Raw genomic sequence first — 18,020 nt, forward strand, 5'->3', positions numbered from 1 at the left:
TGATGTGTGTATCTGTGTTTAACACTCACAAAGCAGTTTCCTTTACATCCTGATGTTCTGAATATGAAGCTGTCAACGCTTTCAACGTAATTTAATAGAACTCAGTCTTCCTTAACAATGACTTGTTTGTTTTTGTGTAATGCTTTCACATGCAATGCCAAACCATTCATCAATATTTTACACTTAATGTTTCTTTGTCTTCATTCTTAAAAGATAACAAGCTTAGTTAAGCTCCTGTTGTCCCACTGAACCCCATGTTCAATATCTAAATGTAAAGGTCACATATTACGCTCATTTTCAGGTTCATACTTGTATTTTATGTTTCTACCAGAACATGTTAACATGCTTCAATGTAAAAAAACACCTATATTTACCATACTGTTTGCCTACATTTGATGAGATGACTTTTGCCATGTCTGCATAAAAAAAACAATAAAAAAGATTTCTCTGGTCAACGACAGATCAAGGGGAAATCATCCAGAGTCGGCCGCCAAGCCATGGAAGAGCCTCGTCAACCCGCTGAGGACAACCACATCACAGTGAGTGGAAATCACACTCATGACTCCACCACACCACCCAAACTCATCCCTATAACGGTGTGGTCTTCCTCTCCTCTGAGTAGATCAGTGCCCCCTTTGAGATTGGCTTCACCATGAGAGAGGAGGACTTTGAGGAGTACGGTGTAGTGCTGCAGGAGATCATTCAGCGTGTGCTGGGAAGCACTGAAGCTGCACCAGGTTTGTCTACTTCCTGTGTTAATTTCAGCTGATGTATAGTAAAATAATTACATTTTTTAAAATTATTTTAACATGTTCCATCTTGTTTCAGAGACACCATCACAACTTTGAAGATCATGGACAAGAATTTAAAATTTGCTGTCTCAATGCCTTCCAAATTCAACTATATTAGATAGTGATCATTAAGCGATTAGCCTGTAGACATGCTGGTCTCCTTTTTCACAACTTCATTTATTCTTTAGCTCAAGGCTCTTCAACACATTGTTACTCAGACTGAGACTAATTAAGTTGCCGTCTGTACCACTAAATCTTAGAGAACCCTACTGATGTCCGTCATTACAAACTAAAACATTAAACTGTTTATCAGGTGAAACCGTGTGTAAAACTTAATCTTCAATACTCGAGATCTTTTTTGGAGCTTTCAACCACATCTCAGGGTCTTCATCAGTGATGGAGTTGGTTCAGCTGCCATCACACAACCTTATCATGGAGCTTAGCTGCTGTAAATATGGTTGAAAATGAGTTTAATATACAATAAGCTGATAGAAGGAAATTGAGTTAAAATTATTTTTGTCAAACTACTGTTGTAAAGGTTAATACTGAACTTCCACTTTCAAAAGTGTAAAATTTTCAGCAGATAAGTTGCTCATATTCATACCTGTGTAGTGATCTAATGTTATTTGACATTAAAAACACCCAATATCTATTATTCTTATCTATCTTCAGAGACCCAACATGTGCCTGTAAAAATAAAGCATCAACAATCTTTTGTCTCTCTGTCTCATCTTTGACATCTTTGTGATATATCTCTGTATTCAGCTTGCACTTTAATGTAAGGATCCTTCTCCTCCCAAATGAATGGCAATTGTGTGAAAACGGAAGATAGGAATTACTCTGTCCACAATAGTAGTTACAGTCTTGATATGGGAGCTACAGAACTGCAGAGGAAATCAGTCAAAAATAATCGCAATTAAGACATTTTTTTCAAAATCGTACAGTCCTAGTTTTAGGGTCTCCATCTCTGCACAGGCTTAAATGTTGCTGTTACATTAATGGAGGGAAGAACAAATTACCAACTTCCAGAACAAGGCTGGAAAACTTCCCTTTCACATCTGAAGAACTAGTTTCAAACACAGCAAAGTACAGACTGCTCTGATGCTCGTGTCTGTCCTGCGTTCCATCTTGTAGCTTTTAATAAACACAGATATACAACCATGAACATGATGTTCTCTGGCCTACTTTCTGGAGAGGCTCTAAAACTCTTGGAAACGAAGCTTTGATTAAGAGCCGGGCAAAAAGTATGTATTTTAACACATCCCTCCTGTCAAACCTGATATACAAGAGACACATCTAGTCATCTACCATTATTCTTGTCCTCGGGTGGCATACTCTAACCACCAGAAAATGTCACAAGTAGACCATGCTGATCATTCTCAAATAAAAAGCACTCAAGCCAAATGTGTGTGACAAACACGGTGGTATCAAAACATGCTAATGGACTATAGTCTGGCAGCCACTTCCTTTCTTCAATAAAGAATCAGCTTTGCTCATAGCAAACACCACGCGTGTTTGCGTTGCTGCATTACCAACGATGCTCAACTACTCTCTCCCATTTTTCATTCAGCACTTGTGTGCATTAATGGTTAATTCAACAAACCATACCTGTAGATTTGAAAAAGGTAGGATTACAGAATTTTATTAAACATCTCCACTGTATCAACCCAAACTAAACTAAACAAACATCCAAACAAATCAGAACAAACAAGGGATGTCAGCACAGTAAAAACAACTAAAACGCTTAGGAATTCATTTCTGTGATGAACAATGAAATGAAACATCAGATAAACAAAAATATACAGTGTCTCTATCAGACGAGAGACACTTTTACTCAGACATTTTTTGCCTTTTATTCGGTTAAAGTTTAATTTGAGAGTCTTTCAGATTGTTTAAAGTGAGACTGCTCCTCCATATTCCTACATCTCTACATGGAGGATTGATAAATCTAAAACAAATAACCACATAAATGTTTGTGTCACAAACCAGCTCTGAAAACGTTGAACCTTTTCTTGCTAGTTTTTAATGCACCATCTCTAAAGATCATACGCCGTAGAGTAGAGTGGTGTTGTTTCGGACGGTGGCGAGGACCGTGGCCATGTCTTCCCTCTTCAGCAGGCTCAGCTCCTGCAGCGTGTGGATGCCCATTCCAGGATGTGAAAACCGGCATACATCTTTCTTCACCTGTTAAGAGAGAAACACTTATCATTATGTACGTATGTAGTCAAAATGTAGTGTACCAGTGATGTCAACAATACAATACTGGCCATTTTGTGGAGAACACCTCAGATCTAAAAAAAAAAAAGGGGTTCATCCAAAAGGTTTGACGAATATAGGTTTATGAAAATTACTACCAATAGTTTTAGACCCAAGTGGCCAAACGCTGATATTTTGTACCAATAATCAGTATCTGGCCAGTTTCTTTGTCCATTCTTGACATTGTAAAAATGTCTCAGACAGCATTTAGACCATCAATGGACGCTAAAAGTAAAACAATAGTAAAGCAATCATTAACGACATTAGAGCAGTGTTTTGGTTTTCCCAGGCCTCAATTTAAATGTACCTGTCTTGGCAGGAAATATGGTGCGTCCGTCTCCAACACAATGCGGTTCAGAGGGATCCATCGGACAGCATCTCGGGCCTCGGTGGCCTTGTAGTAGGTGATCAGGGCTGTGAAACCCACGTACAAGTTGGGGAACTCCGTCAGGAAGGGTTCGATCACTGGATAACTGTTTGTGAAACAGTGCCTGGAAACAACACAAGTACAAGAAAGAAAATTCACAGATTAAATTCATAACTGTTTGTACTCTTCGAAGGTCCTTAAAGTTGTAATCCTCAGGATTTCAGTCTTAGGGTGCTTTCAAACGAACGAATGGGCCTACTGTGGGATCGCTGTCACACTCTTTTTAATGGAGTTAATGCACTGACAAATTACACAGAGTCAGATACAGGTACAGCGGTTTTAACAGCTTTTGACCTATTAATCAGGGAAAATACATGCGCTGACATGCTTATATACATGGCCTTAAATACAGATCGCTTCCTAAACAGACTTCATGATCAGCAGATGGAATTATTAGTAGTTTAGCTTTTGAAATCAGGCTAAAATCACATATCTGCTATCATACCACCACTTTCACACCACAAACAAACTGCACAGTGTCCGCTTGGAAGTGGGACCCCTTTTTCAGACGGCCTCGGTTTGGTTGTTTGGTCTGCACCAGGGTTCGATTGACAGCTTTCACACCAGCTCAAATGAACCGTACTAACAGAGGCAAACAGACCTAAGTCTGTATTAACCGAACTAAACAGGTTAGGTGTGAAAGCACTCTTAGTTGATTTACCAAAAATGAACAAATCTGCTGGCAAAAATGACAAAAATTACATTTTTTATGAAAGATTGCAGTCAGCGCTAACCGAGTGACAAATACATTGTGTTTTCTGAGACTGCTTCACTATATTAAAATGGCTAATGCAGAAAACTCCAACCATAAATAATGTGTCAAAAATGGGGTTAGATTTAATGAATACCTTAAGGATTATAACTTTAAACAGAAAAAAATACTAACTTTAACATTTCCATGTTGATAAAGAAGGCAGGAAATATTTTTAAAAATGTGATGTAAAATGAGAAATCAGATGATTTTCCTCCACACACACACCTGTGAATTTTGTATTCCCTCGGGACGCACTTCTTCATGATTTCCAGCAGGTCATCATCTGCGTCCCTGCAGTGGATCACCAGAGGCTTCTGCATGGCCACGGCCAAACGCAGCTGACGCTCAAACACCTTCACAGAGAAGCAGAGAAACAAAACACGGACCACAACACATTATTATTTTACATTAATGTCAAGCCACACAATATATTTCTGACCACTTCACAATCATAAAGCCTATCTAGTTTAAGATAAACACTTGGACTACAAAGTTTTATTTGATGGAGACCATATCAACCTAGACCTTACCTTTTTTTGCATGGGCTTGTCAGCGGAGTTTTTGTGGGAGTAGTCCAGGCCAATCTCACCAAATGCCACAGCTTTTGGATGCCGCATGGCCATCAGTATATCGTGTTCCTGGACACTTGAGTAGTGTTGGGCAAAGTGGGGGTGGCACCCAAATGCCCCCCATACCATGTCTTCACCCAGCAAACCTTCCCACAGGGCCTCCTTCACCATGATCCTTGGGTTGCAGAAGTTAGCAATACAGCCTCTAAACTCTGGAGGAAAGCTCCTTTCGTAGTGCTTTCGAAAGCTGTTGAACGTCCCGCTGAAGCCAAGCTTTCCATAGAGCATGTCTATATGGCAGTGTGAGTCTATGAAACCAACCTGAGTGTCCCGGTGCGGGTAACTGGTCCACATAGGTTCTGCCCCCAGCGATAATCTTCTTTTAGGAGTGCCACCACGAGTAAAAGCGTAGTGGGGGTGACGCATGGAAGAGCCAACATCCGACCGCCGGCGTGTGGTTGTGGACTTCAAGTGAGGGTTCAATACTCCTCTATTTGAGTAGAGCGGCAGAGCAAAGGGATCCGATAAAGAAGCCATACTGCTGGAGGAGCGGGAATTCTCAGTCTCAACTCTGGATGTCTCTGAAGGGGTCGCGTTTGTTGCGTGGGGCTTCTTGAATGAGACAAAACCTGTCCTGTGTGACATTGGGAAAGGCGTCCCCTTGTCCTCAGCAGCTGCCTGGACAGCCCCAGTGGTTTCATTGGGGGATGAAAAGGTGAAAGAGGAAGTTGTAGCTCCCTGGGTATTCACTGAAGGACTTCTCGACTGTTGGCTGAAACAAGACGGAGATTCTGGGATATCCTCCAGGGCGGAGAGGGACAAATCACAGCACTCAAATTCTGGTCCATCTTCTGTAGCAAATAACTTGTCTTGAGATGTTGTTTCAACAATCCTAGTGTCTGGAGCAACAAACTGCTCAGGTGCAGCTTCTTCTTTCAGCACAACACTCTGAAAAATGTAAACAAATAGTGAAAAAAAATTATGAAAAACATCTCCAATTAGCTTTTAATCCTCAATGGCTTGATCATTTAATGCTCACAATATTTTATGGACATACATTTCCTGCCTTCAGTACAAATACTATGGTTGATTTTGATTTTTTAAAAACATTAGCTAAAATGAACAAATGTAATTACAGACAAGGGGAATTAACAGATTACATGCAACTAAAACATCTGAAAATATATAAATAAACAAGCAAAACTACAAGATAGATTTCTAGATGTCAGTTAACTCACCCTTCTGTCTGTTTTTAGCTCAGAGCTGTCACTTTGGGCTTCAGTGTCCTCAAACACCTGAAGGGGAGACAATGGTTCCTCCTGGTAAGTGCCACTTTCTTCAGATTTATTCTCCGGTTTGATCGAGGAACACTCAATATTCGTGACCGTTCTGTCAAGTGACGCTGGACTGGGTGTTTCAGTCTTCACTGGTGAAGACACAAATGGCAAAGTCCTGGGGATACTTGAAGTGCTGCCTCTTGCTCTTGTGTTGCCAATGGCTGCGATCAATGCCCTCTTGTAGATAGCCTTTGATCCCTCCTCGGGTGTCCTCTCCTTCTTCTTCACGATGAAAGAGTGAGGTGAAGGTGATGATGCTTGCTGGCTCTCTGTGGATTCCAGCTGCCAGGATGAGTTGTCCTTAGGTTTCTCCTGATAGTTATGGGTGCAAATGGACAAATAAAAAAAGCTGAACATAATGCATGAAATAGCATATTTGAGACTGTAGCTTTGATAAAAACACTTTAAATGTACCATTAAAAGATGGACAGAGAAAGATTTACCTCTGAAGTTGAGAAATTTTCATTATTTTTCCTGGATAGCTTCCTCAGCTTAAGTTTGCCTAAAGAAGGCGTGCTTTCACCGAGCACCTTTGCTTTTCTCTTGGGAGTGTCCAGACTTAATTCTCCAAGGCCGTCAGGTCCTGGAGAGTCACCGAAGGGCAAAGGATTTGAATCTTCATCCGGCGACATATTCCAGCGAGAGGGAGTGCGTGAGCCAGCATCTCTCTCCTGAAGATGTGTGGGTGGGGTGATTGTAGTTCGTTGCCGCTTAAACGTCACCTTGTCTATGCCGTTGTCCATGTCTGAGATTCCTAATCCAATACACAGTTAGAAAATTAATGAACAGATCTGTATGACCATCTAGTACACCATGCAAGCAACAAGGTGAAAACATGAAAGCATCACTGTTAAAGTAAAAAATGCAGTATTAATTTTTTTCCCACAAGAAGAGGATATGTCCATCTAGTGATCAATTTAGTTAGTAAGACCTAAACCATGTCCACACTGATATAGCATTTTAAAGCTATAATACAGCTGTGTGAAAAAGTACATTTTTCCCTGCAGGTTATTTCCTAAGTCTGAACTTCTGTATTTTCTTTTAAACATCAGCTAAAAACACACATTTTTAAACTGGCTTTTAAATGACTTGGGTTATTTAAATCTCCTATATTTTATTTTACTGTATATTTTTATTTATGTCTCTCATGTCCTTTATTAAAGCATTTTTTGTAACTATGTTAAGAAAAGTGCTATTCAAATGAAGTTATTATCATTATTATATTCATAAATGTGTATCTGTTTTTATGATGTTGGCAGAGGTGGTGTTTGTTTCAGGTGAGGTCGCCCCAAGGCTGAGCTCCCAACTGGGCAAAGCAGGTGGCCAACTTTCCATGGGAATATGTACCACTAAAGCACAATATCAACTGACATGATAAGGGCCTTAAGGTGGGTTTTGCTGTATAACATTTATTTTCATTGATGGGTAATCTGACAATTTTCTAAATTAATCAATTAATAAAAACTGACAGAAAATAATGAAACATGTCCATCATAATTATCTGAAGCCCAAGGTGAACTTCAAATTGTATAGCAAACAGTCCAAAAGATATTCAGTCAAGAGCAATATAAAATGCTAAAAAAATTAGAAAATCAAAACAGATTATCAAAATAGTTGCTGATTAATTTTCTGATGATCGACTAATCGATTAATTGTTTTAGCTCTAATTTCCATGTTGTGAGGAGTTTTCTTTGGATCAATATTGAAACATGATTTTAAAACTACCATCCAGTCAAAGAGTATGCAGTCCAAGATGATTAAATGTTCAATATTAAATATGTATTGTACATACTAAACTGTTTGTTGAACATTCATAACATCTCTTTTCTTGATTGAGTGTTGAACTTACGGTAAAAGAGCTGACATCAACGTCACAGTGACTTTCAGCTAAACTTTAGCCAATTAAACTGTTAGCTAACTTATGAGGTAAAAGAGGTGTCATTTATCCACAGATTCTATCCAGTGAAACATTTCTTACAAAAGTTAAAGAGTGACATATAGATGTACATTGTTCCTTCTGCGAATCACAACCTTAAACTTGCTCTCATTTATTCTGGTCCTGTAAATTTACATGTGAATTCTGAAAAGATGTCAATATTTTTATACTTGTTAACATTTTCTCAGATTTTGCACTGTACTATAGAAATATTATATTTGGTTGCTATGGTTACAGTGACAAAGACAGTAATGCATTTTTTCTTATTAATTTAATTTAAATTCTCGTGAAGTTCAACATTCACAAGTGTAAACTTACCACAAAAAAAAAGCCTAATTTCTTTGTGTTTATGAAAGAAATGGATCTAAATCTGTCAACAATTTCTTCCTCACATAACAAATGAAATGAAAACAATGAATGTATGCAATATCTTTAATGTTTTTAAGTGATATTATTTAGTGATATTTAAGTGATATTATTTTTATTATTATCTACTTATTTATTTATTTTTATTGTGTGTTTTATTTTATGTTATGCTTGTTTTGTTTCATCTTCTTTTCATCATTTTCTTCTTTTGTATGTAAATGTTTTTGATGTTTTCTGCTGTTGCCATGGAAACTGTCATTTTGAAATAAAAAAAAATAAAAACTGTTAGCTAACATGAGCTAAGCTAACATCAAACTGCGACTCGCGTCTCAAAAACAAGTAGCGTCATGTTCTGGCTACGACAGGACGCTTAAACATTATTTTAATTATGACTTTACACTTGTTTACCACACATAAACATGTTATTTAACGAGCTAACTGACGCTAGAGTTGGAGAGTTGTGGAGTTACCTGCTCAGTTCTCGGCTCAGTAGAAAATGACGTCACAATCAACCGTCACTTTGTCCTCGTCGGTTCAGTCAGCCGCTCGATATCTTACAAGAGTTCTGGCTTAAACTGCTTCTGAACAAAACCAAAATATGACAACGTTTCGTTGACATGTTTAATAATGAGTTTAATTAAAAAGCTTTGTGTTTAAATCAGCCGCTAGGTGGTGGTAACGCTTTGTTTTGGACCGTTTAAACGCAACAGAAAACAAGCGACCAGGTTAGTCTCGCGAGATCGGATATTATCACCCGAGATTTGACTAATGAGCGATTCGATATGTCTACATCTCGCGAGATCTATTACATCACCGATATTTGACTAATGAGCGACCAGCTACGGCTAAAGACAAGCAAGGCAAATGTATTTACCACCCCCCTGCCATACTGTATGTATGTGTGTATGTATATATGTATATATATGTATGTGTATGTGTATGTATATGTATGTGTATATGTGTGTGTATGTATGTGTGTATGTATATATGTATATATATATGTATGTGTATGTGTATGTATATGTATGTGTATATGTGTGTGTATGTATGTGTGTATGTATATATTGCATGTTGTACTGCATGTGCATATTGTATATTATAAATTGTATATTATAAATAATAATTTGAGCATATAAGAAAATATAACAAATAGTCAATATAATTATGTTATATTATAAGTAATGAATTGGTATTCTGGATTTATAACAAATTTATATTTTGATATGGATAATTATATCAGTAATTAATTCATATTTCTGTATGACACAGATTAAAGGTAATAATTATAGTTAGAATAATTATAAATCATAATAATTATAGTTAGACAAATTTAGGAAAATTTAATTAGAGTATATGTATGGCTCAATAAGGAAGCTGGTTAATTATTAATAATTGACTTATGGAGAAGGGGTGGGATTAAATAAGTTTATACTTCTTCTCGCTCCTTTTCGAATATGTAAATCAAGGCATCAAGTGTTCTGACTGTCCACTCGTTGGTATGATCATTCTTTTTCTTTATTTAAAAAAAAAAATTGGTATTCTACATGTTCGAAATAAATTTTGAAATGAAATTTATATGATGTAGCACAATTTATTCAGTTTCCAAATGTTTTGCATACATTTAAACTCTAAAAGGAAAACAAGTTTTTTAAATAGTGAATACAATAAAATGTATACAAATTTAGAGGTAATCACGATTATGAAAAAATTAAAATAAAGCACAAAATTAAGAGATAAAAACGACAAACACAACATTTAGAAGGCAGCAGAGAATATAAGCCTGTTTTTAAAGGTAGTCAGAGGAGGGGACATACCACAAGTATTTCATGCTGAACAGTGATACTATATATAAGAGGTGTAGGCCACTCAATACATTTCAATTGCCTTACTAGATATCTACACATTAACCTTAAACAGTGGTCATTATGCCTTTCACATTTCCTTTGTGTGTATTCTCAGAGTGGAGGGTCAGATACTGTATATAATGGCTCTCCTTGGGATGTTCATAGAGTCATTAATTCCAATTTTTCAATAAAATGTAGCTACTGCTATTCCTATTTGTGCACTGGGGGTCACGCTGTCCTAATAAGAGTAGCAAGCTCTAAGCTGGATATTATAGATCCCACGTGCTTTAGATTGTTCATTAATTGTGAACATTTTCAAAATGTACTTCGTCACGCTAAAAGAAAAGGAACAATTTGGAGGTGTTGTCATTTATAGGTTACTATGCAATGGTTTTACTGGTCCGGCCCACTTGAAATCAAATTGGGCTGTATTTGGCCCATGAACTAGAAAGAGTTTGACACCCCTGTTTTAGACAGTAACACCTTTTGTTAGACTTTTGGTAATCCCAGAGAGGTCTTGTAGGCACCAAAGCTGTGTCCTTTACCTGTAAGGAAGGAATAAAGATGCATCAATCCTCTGACCTGTGCAAACCAATCACAATGTAAAGTGACATTAGTTATTCTAAAACACAAGACACAGAGTTGTCCCTCTTAAAAATGCTGCTTGTGATGGACATTTGGACTTGCTTACATTCCTTTTATGAAATACAGAAAATGCTGATTATCTGTTCACTCAATCCACTTTCTAACATAAAATGAAATGTGTGCAGACTAGGACGTCTGCGTTGGTCAAATGAGGATTAGGATCACATCAGAAGGTCTGACCTGCTGCTCACAACCATGCACCTAAGTCAGTCAGTGAGACATAGCAGGGGGGATAAAAGCTACCTGGTCGTCTCTGAATATAAGCTTCAAAACTATAAAGGTTGAGCGTACAGTGGGAAGTCTGTACAGCAGGATCAGCAATGATAGAGATTAAGGGTTTGTGCATGTGAATGTCAAGCCAAACCGATACTTCTCGTCTGTGACATTTGGATCAGTGCTTACATGTTGAGGCCTTCTTTTCAATGAGCCAGTAGCAGAAGCCCATCCTGGCACGGTCGTTGAACTCATTCCTGAACTGGGGCATGTTTTGAAGTGAGGTTTTTGGTGTGTTTTGATGCACACCTAAAGAAAAAAGATATATAATAATGAAAAAGCAGGCAAGCAAATAATAAACGGAAAGATATTTATCCTATTCATGTGTGACCTACTGTATGCTTGCACAAATGAGGGAACAGGATCTGTAGTTTCATCCAGTGTCAGAGGAGGTAACAGGCTGCTGCTGGGGGTTTGGTTTAGAGCTCCTTCATGTGATTTATACACCAGGGTGTGTACATGTAATAAAACCAAATTAGAAATGCATTTTTCCTTCGTAACATGAAGAACTCTCTGTAATGTGCAAAGTCCTCTCAGATCACCTCCCAATTTCATATTATCTGTAAAAATAGGATCATTTTCACAAACCTCTGTCCTTCAACAAGGCAGCTGGAAGTGATGCGAGATAAACTGGAACCTAGATGTGAATAACTCTTCATAGTCTCACAAGAATGCAAAGTATGTTTTTGATATTAATCAAGAGTGTCTTTAGATTATATATCAAGTTGTTGATATATAATTTGTTCTTACCATTGTTTTCATTTTGCTCCAGTGGTCTGTCTGGAGATGTGGAAACATGACAGGGTGACTCTTTGGCCAAGATGTCATGCTGTTGAAGAAAATCGAAGTATCGTGATCATTAGTTAACGTGTATTCCTTACGTCCAATGAGGTGACATCATGCACTGCTGCCATGCAAATACTGTATGTGTGTGTGAGAGAGACCTATAGAAAGCTCTTGACAAGTACTTACTTCACTACCCTGAAACGACTCGAGTCCCATGTTTTTTTCTTTTCTCCTGCTTGCATGTTCCTGATATTACTGCAGCCAGTTCACCTCAACTCACACACACACACACAGATGGGTTGTGTTTCTGTGTTGCTAAGCAACAAGTCTGGCAACAGTACCCCTGCTGCGGTAAACTGGAGCAGGTTATAATTTCAGATTTTGCATTGTGACTTGGAGTGGACATCCTTGTGTTTGTCTAAGTTAATACAAGTTATTCAGTTTGTACCAAACTTGATATATTACAGATGAAACCCAATTAATCGGTTAACTTTCTTGCGCTACGCAGCCCTGAATATTCCTAAATCGTAATTCAGCAGTCCCATTCTTTAGATACACCCCTAAACAAACACAATGGTACAATTGTAAGTAATATTATCTTGTGATGTCAAAATGTAATTTCATCAGACTTACAATATAAAAAGCAGTAATGTTGCAGTTTTTCACCAGCATAATAGCTTCTCAATAATCACCCCTATATGCTCTGAGAAAGGTCTCAATTTTATGATTTTTGTCTTTGTGACCTCATGTTCATAATTTAATAGTTCATAATCAATCACTGTAAGCTGAGCAAATAACTAACATAGCAAGTCTTCACAGCTTTCAACCAGTAAGAAATATATCTTTTATTTATTTATTACACAAATAAACAATGAAGGTCTTTGAGATACAGTAGCAGAAGAACAAAATAGGCAAAGAATTACAAAGTAGACAAAAACCATAGAAGCATAAACTCCTCAGTCACAGTGTTTCACAGCCTGGTCTTAAGAAATGTAAAGACAAGGTTAATTATTTTGTTTTTCCTAAAGGAAATCAGCTGCAAGACAAGGTTTAAGAAGAGACTCTGCCCATTTATGGGTGTAGGTATATTCTGACACAAAGTCCACATTTACCAGAAAAGACCATTTTGGAAAAATACACCCATAATCACTCCATCTTTTTCCAAATTTAAAGGTGCTAAATAGGAGATTGGGAGCATTTCTATTGCCTCCGCACGGCTCTCAACATGGCGACAGCTGAGCCGGCGGCTCATAGCTAACAGTGCTAACAGTGAAAACAAAGGCAACGGTGCGGACAGAGCTAACGATGTTAACCTGGGGGAGACCAGAGGGTGTGTGCTATGCTTCCACGACGGCACCGCCGGTCAGGACAGCGTTATCAGCTGTAACCGCCGTATGAGGGGTAGAACGGCGACCGTGAGCTAGCCAGTGGGGCATGCTCACAGGCTTTTAATCTGTGTTCTCACATGCAGACACAGATTAAAAGCATGCACAGCGGGAGAGTGACTTCATTCTCTGCTCAGGTAGACATTATTCCACTATATCTTTACATAGCAAATAGTAGTTTGCTGCGATATTAATGCTCTGGATATCATATAGAGCACCTTTAAAGTGCAAAAAGCTTTGTGATGATTGCTAAACAGCTCCGTCATGGTTAAACTGCTGAGCTTAACAGCTACAGTAGGATAACAAGGTAAGAAGTGTTTTGATGGGAGAAGTGCAGTAAACTGGATTTGTTAAGATCACCTTATCTCAGGCATTCCCAATAAGAATACTAACAACACATACCATACTCTGAGATTCCTCTCTAATGTGACTGTCCTTTATAAATTGTGATATTTATGACAGAAGATCAATCATAACACTGTATGCAAGACAAAAACATTCTTGTACTGTAAGTTCTGTCTTGTGCATATGATGGAAAAGGATTTTTTGAGGGAGTTTACTTATGACAGAACCTGGCTATATGGCAAAATATAGTAGAGAGTAACATAATCAGGCATCAATGGCTAAAACATCCCCATTTCTCTAGTGGCCTTTTAGGAATAAACATTGAAATCCATAAATACCATTTTAGAGGACAAACAACGCTATTTACTTGACGATGCTGCCGTTATATTATATAAAAACTCCTCTTCCTAAAAGGTAAATGGTACATATGGTATTTTTTCTGCAGAGGAAGACATTTGCCAAAGCCAATGAGTGAATATAACAGTCAGCAGATCAAACTCCTTTGCAACAAATGTAAGACCTAGATAAGTCTTTGCAACAGCTGCTCACTCGCCCAAGACATAACTCCAACGTTTTATCTTATTCTTCATGAATTCTGGCTTCTTTGCTTTCTAATAATGTGGTGGAGTACAATATTGCTGTCTATCATCCATCCAGTTTCACGCCTCATTCCTCCTGGCATTGGATCCTCTCCAGCAGATGCTGCTCTACTCGCTGGTTCATGCGCTGGAGATCTTTCAGTATACTGGGTGGATCTTCCAGCTCCTCGTGGAGACACCGTGCTATTTCCAACCTCCTGTAGTCTTCTGCTCGTACCAGACGCCGAATAATCTGAAGAGCACGATCCTTGAGGCTGAAAACTGTGTATGCCAAACAAGTGTTTGTTAAGCAGAGACCGTCTTTCCTTCTTCAAATTACAACAACAAACAACTTGATAACAGTGTAAATATAGTCCTGTTTTACTGATGCATTTACAAATATCTCTGATGAAAAAAAAGAAGCTTTGACTGAATCAAAAAATATTATTAACATAGTCCCTGAATTGGTTTGCAGCACGCAAAGCTTTATTAAATTAGGAAACTATTATTATGATTACGAGTATCCTGTGTAACCCTTGTGTGTTTCTGTAAAATATATATTTCTGAAGTTTTTGTTATGTAATTTTGTGATGATTTGAGCATCATAAGCCAAATGTCATTTATCTATGTTTTTTGCAGTGTGGTAGAAGTATCAGTAAAAGGGATCTTAAAACCCTGCCAAATAAAGCCAAAACTACCTGCATGACCAGATAACACTAAAAGCATGTGGAAAACTATTAGTACTAATTTGTCCCTTTTAACCACCAGACTGGAAATTGTTCACAGCACCGTGATCAAAAGCAGTTTGATAGCCTTTCAAAATACACAATTTATTCTGGAATTTACCATTAACTTAAGTGTGCTCAGACGCAGTCTACACTGAAATGAGCTTATTACACAGTGCATCATAAATGTATTCTTGGTTGTATGTCTGTGACTAGTAATGCATTACATACTGTATGATGATAACGGCTAATATTTTAGGTAATGTGGCTAATCTTACCTGGTAATGTGATATCAGCATTTCTACCCTCTGCTGGTTTAGGAAGAAACAGTTCTTTGCCGTTCACCCTCAGTGGCTCATCAGTCTCTGCATCTCTGAACATCCATGGGTGACCTGGGAAAAACATGCATAAAACATTATGTGATATACAGTCTATCACAATGCACTGGCAACTCACATACTAAACTGCAAATCAAAGCAAGCCTATAAGTCACTCACACAATCAGGTCACACTTTTTGGTAAATCCACCGACACTTGCTCATAATGTTTTTTGTCTGAGATGCAACATTCAATTGAGTTTAAGAAAATGTCCAATGTCTCAGTGAAATAACAGCGGCTGCTATTCACCTCAGTGAGAGACGTTTTCCATGTCCTCAAATTAAAAGAGCTGTACAATATTGTAGAAATAACATGAAAGTCTTCTGTTGTAAATCTGGGCGGCAGATGCCATTAGGAGCACCGGAGGACAGCGGAGGACAGCGGAGGACACCGGAGGACAGGTTGGTTGTTTTCCTCCGGTCTGTGAAATCTTGCAGATGCCATTAGGAGCACCGGAGGACACAGAGGCGCATGATTTTTTTTTCAGGTTACCTATTTCATGTACTACTGTCACGATATAACAACCGTTTTATAAAAATAACTTTTTTTTAATCATATTTGCTCCAATCTTACCTACTTCAGCTTTAAAAGTCCAATATTATACTCATTTTCAGATTAATACTTGTATTCTGTGTATCTACTAGAACATGTTTACATGCTGTAATGTTAAAAAAAAAACTTAATTTTCCTCATACTGTCGGCCTGAATATGCCTGTATTTACCCTCTGTCTGAAACGCTCCGTTTTAACGCATTTCGATAGAATGGCGACGAAATTGCAACAGAATTGCGTTGCTAGGCAGCAGCTTGGGTCCATTTGTACTTCCTGTCAGCTGATGAAATTCACATACACTGCAACCAGGAATAAACTGGGACACACTTAGTATGTTTACGTTTAAATCTGTGTAAAGGGTCTAAATATTGTATATTTATGACATCACAAATGGACAGAAATCCTGACAGCTTGTTTCAAATGCAGAGTTTCTCAATACGGGCTGTGTGTATCTCCCTGTGGATTGATCATTTCAATACTTTCACATTATTTATATAGCATTTAAGCCTGCTTTATAATAAAAAAACATGAAAATATCACTTTTTTATAATAGCGCACCTTTAAGTAAAATTTTGAATGTCACATGACCGAAGCACAGCCAATAGGAACTCTCTCTCTCTGAAATGACCTGTGATTGGCCAGCTGTCAATCACTCGCAAACTCCGATCAAACGGTCAAACTAGGCAGCGCTGATCAAATATGAATCAATACTATGTTACTGTAATGCCTATTTCTTGCGTAAAATGTTTTCAGAAACATCTTGTAGTGTACTGTTTAGCTGTAAAATGAGAAAGTTTGTGACCCGGCAGCCATGTTGAGACCAGTTGAGGAAATACAAAGCACCGCCCACCAGCCGGAGCACAGCCAATAGGAACGCTCTCTCTCTGAAATGACCTGTGATTGGCTAAAGTCTGCTGTCACAGGCTAGATTTTTTTAAAGCCTGAAAACAGAGCCATGAGGAGGTGCAGAAGTCTAGTTTTCTCTCAGATCACTTGAATTACATTATGCTGAAAGGTTATTATGGATTTTTTGCCCAATGATGCCAAAAATATTCTGCCTACTGCAGCTTTAATTAAACTATCTGAGATTACTGAGTACTACCACACTGGAAGACAAAGCAGCAGCTTAAATGCATACAGTCTCTGGTAATAAAAGCTGCCTTACCGATGAACGTGGCCATCTCTCGTCCCGTTCCTGGCTGTAGATCCACGTAAGCCCTCGGTTCTCCTCGGTAATCTATCCATAGTGGTCGCACCACCCGGGGGCTGAGGTTACGGAACAGAGCACTGACTGGTATCTGGCTGTTCAGAGAGCGGACCAGAGGAAGAGACTGCTCTCCCTCCTGAGGCATCGGAGCTGCTGGATAACAACACTCTACTGTTATCTGCTGTTAGCACTGAGAGTAGCCTGTAGAGCTAATGCTGGCTAGCTGGCTGCGAAGATATCCATGAATGTTGCCAGTTTGTCAACACGCAGATCCTACAATCAACAATAAGTGCATACATTAGATACACGTTACATCGTTTAGCCTATAGAAAAGGACAAAGTGCGACTATTACAGCAACACTACAACAGGACAACTTCTTCTTCTTCTTCTGCCTCTGCCTCTGTGGTGTTTATGGGCGGGTGTCAAACCAGCTTAGAGGTGCATTACCGACACCTACTGGAGTGGAGTGTGGAGCAGGAGATTGGCAGGGAAAATAAAATAAATAAAATAAATAAAATAAATAAAATAAATAAAATAAATAAAATAAATAAATAAAAACAAAAACAATAAAATACAAATTAATAATTATTAAAGCACCCATATTATGCTAATTTTCAGGTTCATACTTGTATTTTGTGTTTCTACTAGAACATGTTTACATACTGTAATGTTAAAAAAAGAAAAATATTTTCCTCATACTGTCGGCCTGAATATGCCTGTATTTATCCTCTGTCTGAAACGCTCCGTTTTAAAACGCATTTCGATAGAATGGCGTCAAAATTGCAACAGAATTGCGTTGCCAGGCAACAGCTTGGGTCCATGTGTACTTCCTGTTCAGCTGATGTCATTCAAATACACTGCAACCA

At 38.2% G+C, this 18,020-nt stretch overlaps 3 protein-coding genes across 3 annotated transcripts in view; 1 reads left to right on the forward strand and 2 right to left on the reverse strand.

The window, feature by feature from the left end:
• The window catches only part of ghrl (ghrelin/obestatin prepropeptide), a 1,836-nt gene extending 339 nt beyond the window's left edge, over nucleotides 1-1,497 (forward strand). Inside the window, exons 2-4 of the mRNA XM_037779036.1 lie at nucleotides 462-539; nucleotides 623-737; nucleotides 829-1,497. Of these exons, the coding sequence (XP_037634964.1) occupies nucleotides 462-539; nucleotides 623-737; nucleotides 829-848 (213 nt within the window). The 3' untranslated portion in view covers nucleotides 849-1,497. The remainder of the gene's footprint in view (nucleotides 1-461; nucleotides 540-622; nucleotides 738-828) is intronic.
• Nucleotides 1,498-2,415: 918 nt separating this feature from the next.
• On the reverse strand, nucleotides 2,416-9,169 carry tatdn2 (TatD DNase domain containing 2). Its single transcript, XM_037785638.1, has 7 exons — nucleotides 8,907-9,169; nucleotides 6,578-6,888; nucleotides 6,036-6,446; nucleotides 4,759-5,745; nucleotides 4,454-4,581; nucleotides 3,355-3,538; nucleotides 2,416-2,975 (listed from the first exon to the last, which is right to left on the reverse strand). Exons 2-7 carry the CDS (start codon nucleotides 6,875-6,877, stop codon nucleotides 2,835-2,837), a joined length of 2,151 nt encoding a protein of 716 aa, XP_037641566.1. The 5' UTR covers nucleotides 6,878-6,888; nucleotides 8,907-9,169; the 3' UTR covers nucleotides 2,416-2,834.
• Nucleotides 9,170-12,800: 3,631 nt separating this feature from the next.
• vhl (von Hippel-Lindau tumor suppressor) lies at nucleotides 12,801-17,573 on the reverse strand. The gene is made up of 3 exons (XM_037778524.1): nucleotides 17,112-17,573; nucleotides 15,296-15,409; nucleotides 12,801-14,574 (listed from the first exon to the last, which is right to left on the reverse strand). Exons 1-3 carry the CDS (start codon nucleotides 17,296-17,298, stop codon nucleotides 14,381-14,383), a joined length of 495 nt encoding a protein of 164 aa, XP_037634452.1. The 5' UTR covers nucleotides 17,299-17,573; the 3' UTR covers nucleotides 12,801-14,380.
• Between the last annotated feature and the right edge of the window lie 447 nt (nucleotides 17,574-18,020).

The sequence above is a fragment of the Sebastes umbrosus genome, chromosome 1 (genome assembly GCF_015220745.1).
Source record: "Sebastes umbrosus isolate fSebUmb1 chromosome 1, fSebUmb1.pri, whole genome shotgun sequence".
In the NCBI taxonomy this organism is placed as follows: Eukaryota; Metazoa; Chordata; class Actinopteri; order Perciformes; family Sebastidae; genus Sebastes; species Sebastes umbrosus.

What these genes read in the sequence shown, in the direction of transcription:
- tatdn2 (XM_037785638.1), bottom strand. Translation starts at nt 6,877, where the DNA reads ATGGACAACGGCATAGACAAGGTGACGTTTAAGCGGCAACGAACTACA. An exon ending in AAAATTTCTCAACTTCAGAG is followed by an intron (nt 6,447 to 6,577) that starts GTAAATCTTTCT and finishes CATAACTATCAG; the next exon opens with GAGAAACCTAAGGACAACTC. An exon ending in CATATTTCCTGCCAAGACAG is followed by an intron (nt 2,976 to 3,354) that starts GTACATTTAAAT and finishes CTCTCTTAACAG; the next exon opens with GTGAAGAAAGATGTATGCCG.
- vhl (XM_037778524.1), bottom strand. Translation starts at nt 17,298, where the DNA reads ATGCCTCAGGAGGGAGAGCAGTCTCTTCCTCTGGTCCGCTCTCTGAAC. An exon ending in AGAGATGGCCACGTTCATCG is followed by an intron (nt 15,410 to 17,111) that starts GTAAGGCAGCTT and finishes TGTTTTTCCCAG; the next exon opens with GTCACCCATGGATGTTCAGA. An exon ending in TGCTGATATCACATTACCAG is followed by an intron (nt 14,575 to 15,295) that starts GTAAGATTAGCC and finishes TGGCATACACAG; the next exon opens with TTTTCAGCCTCAAGGATCGT.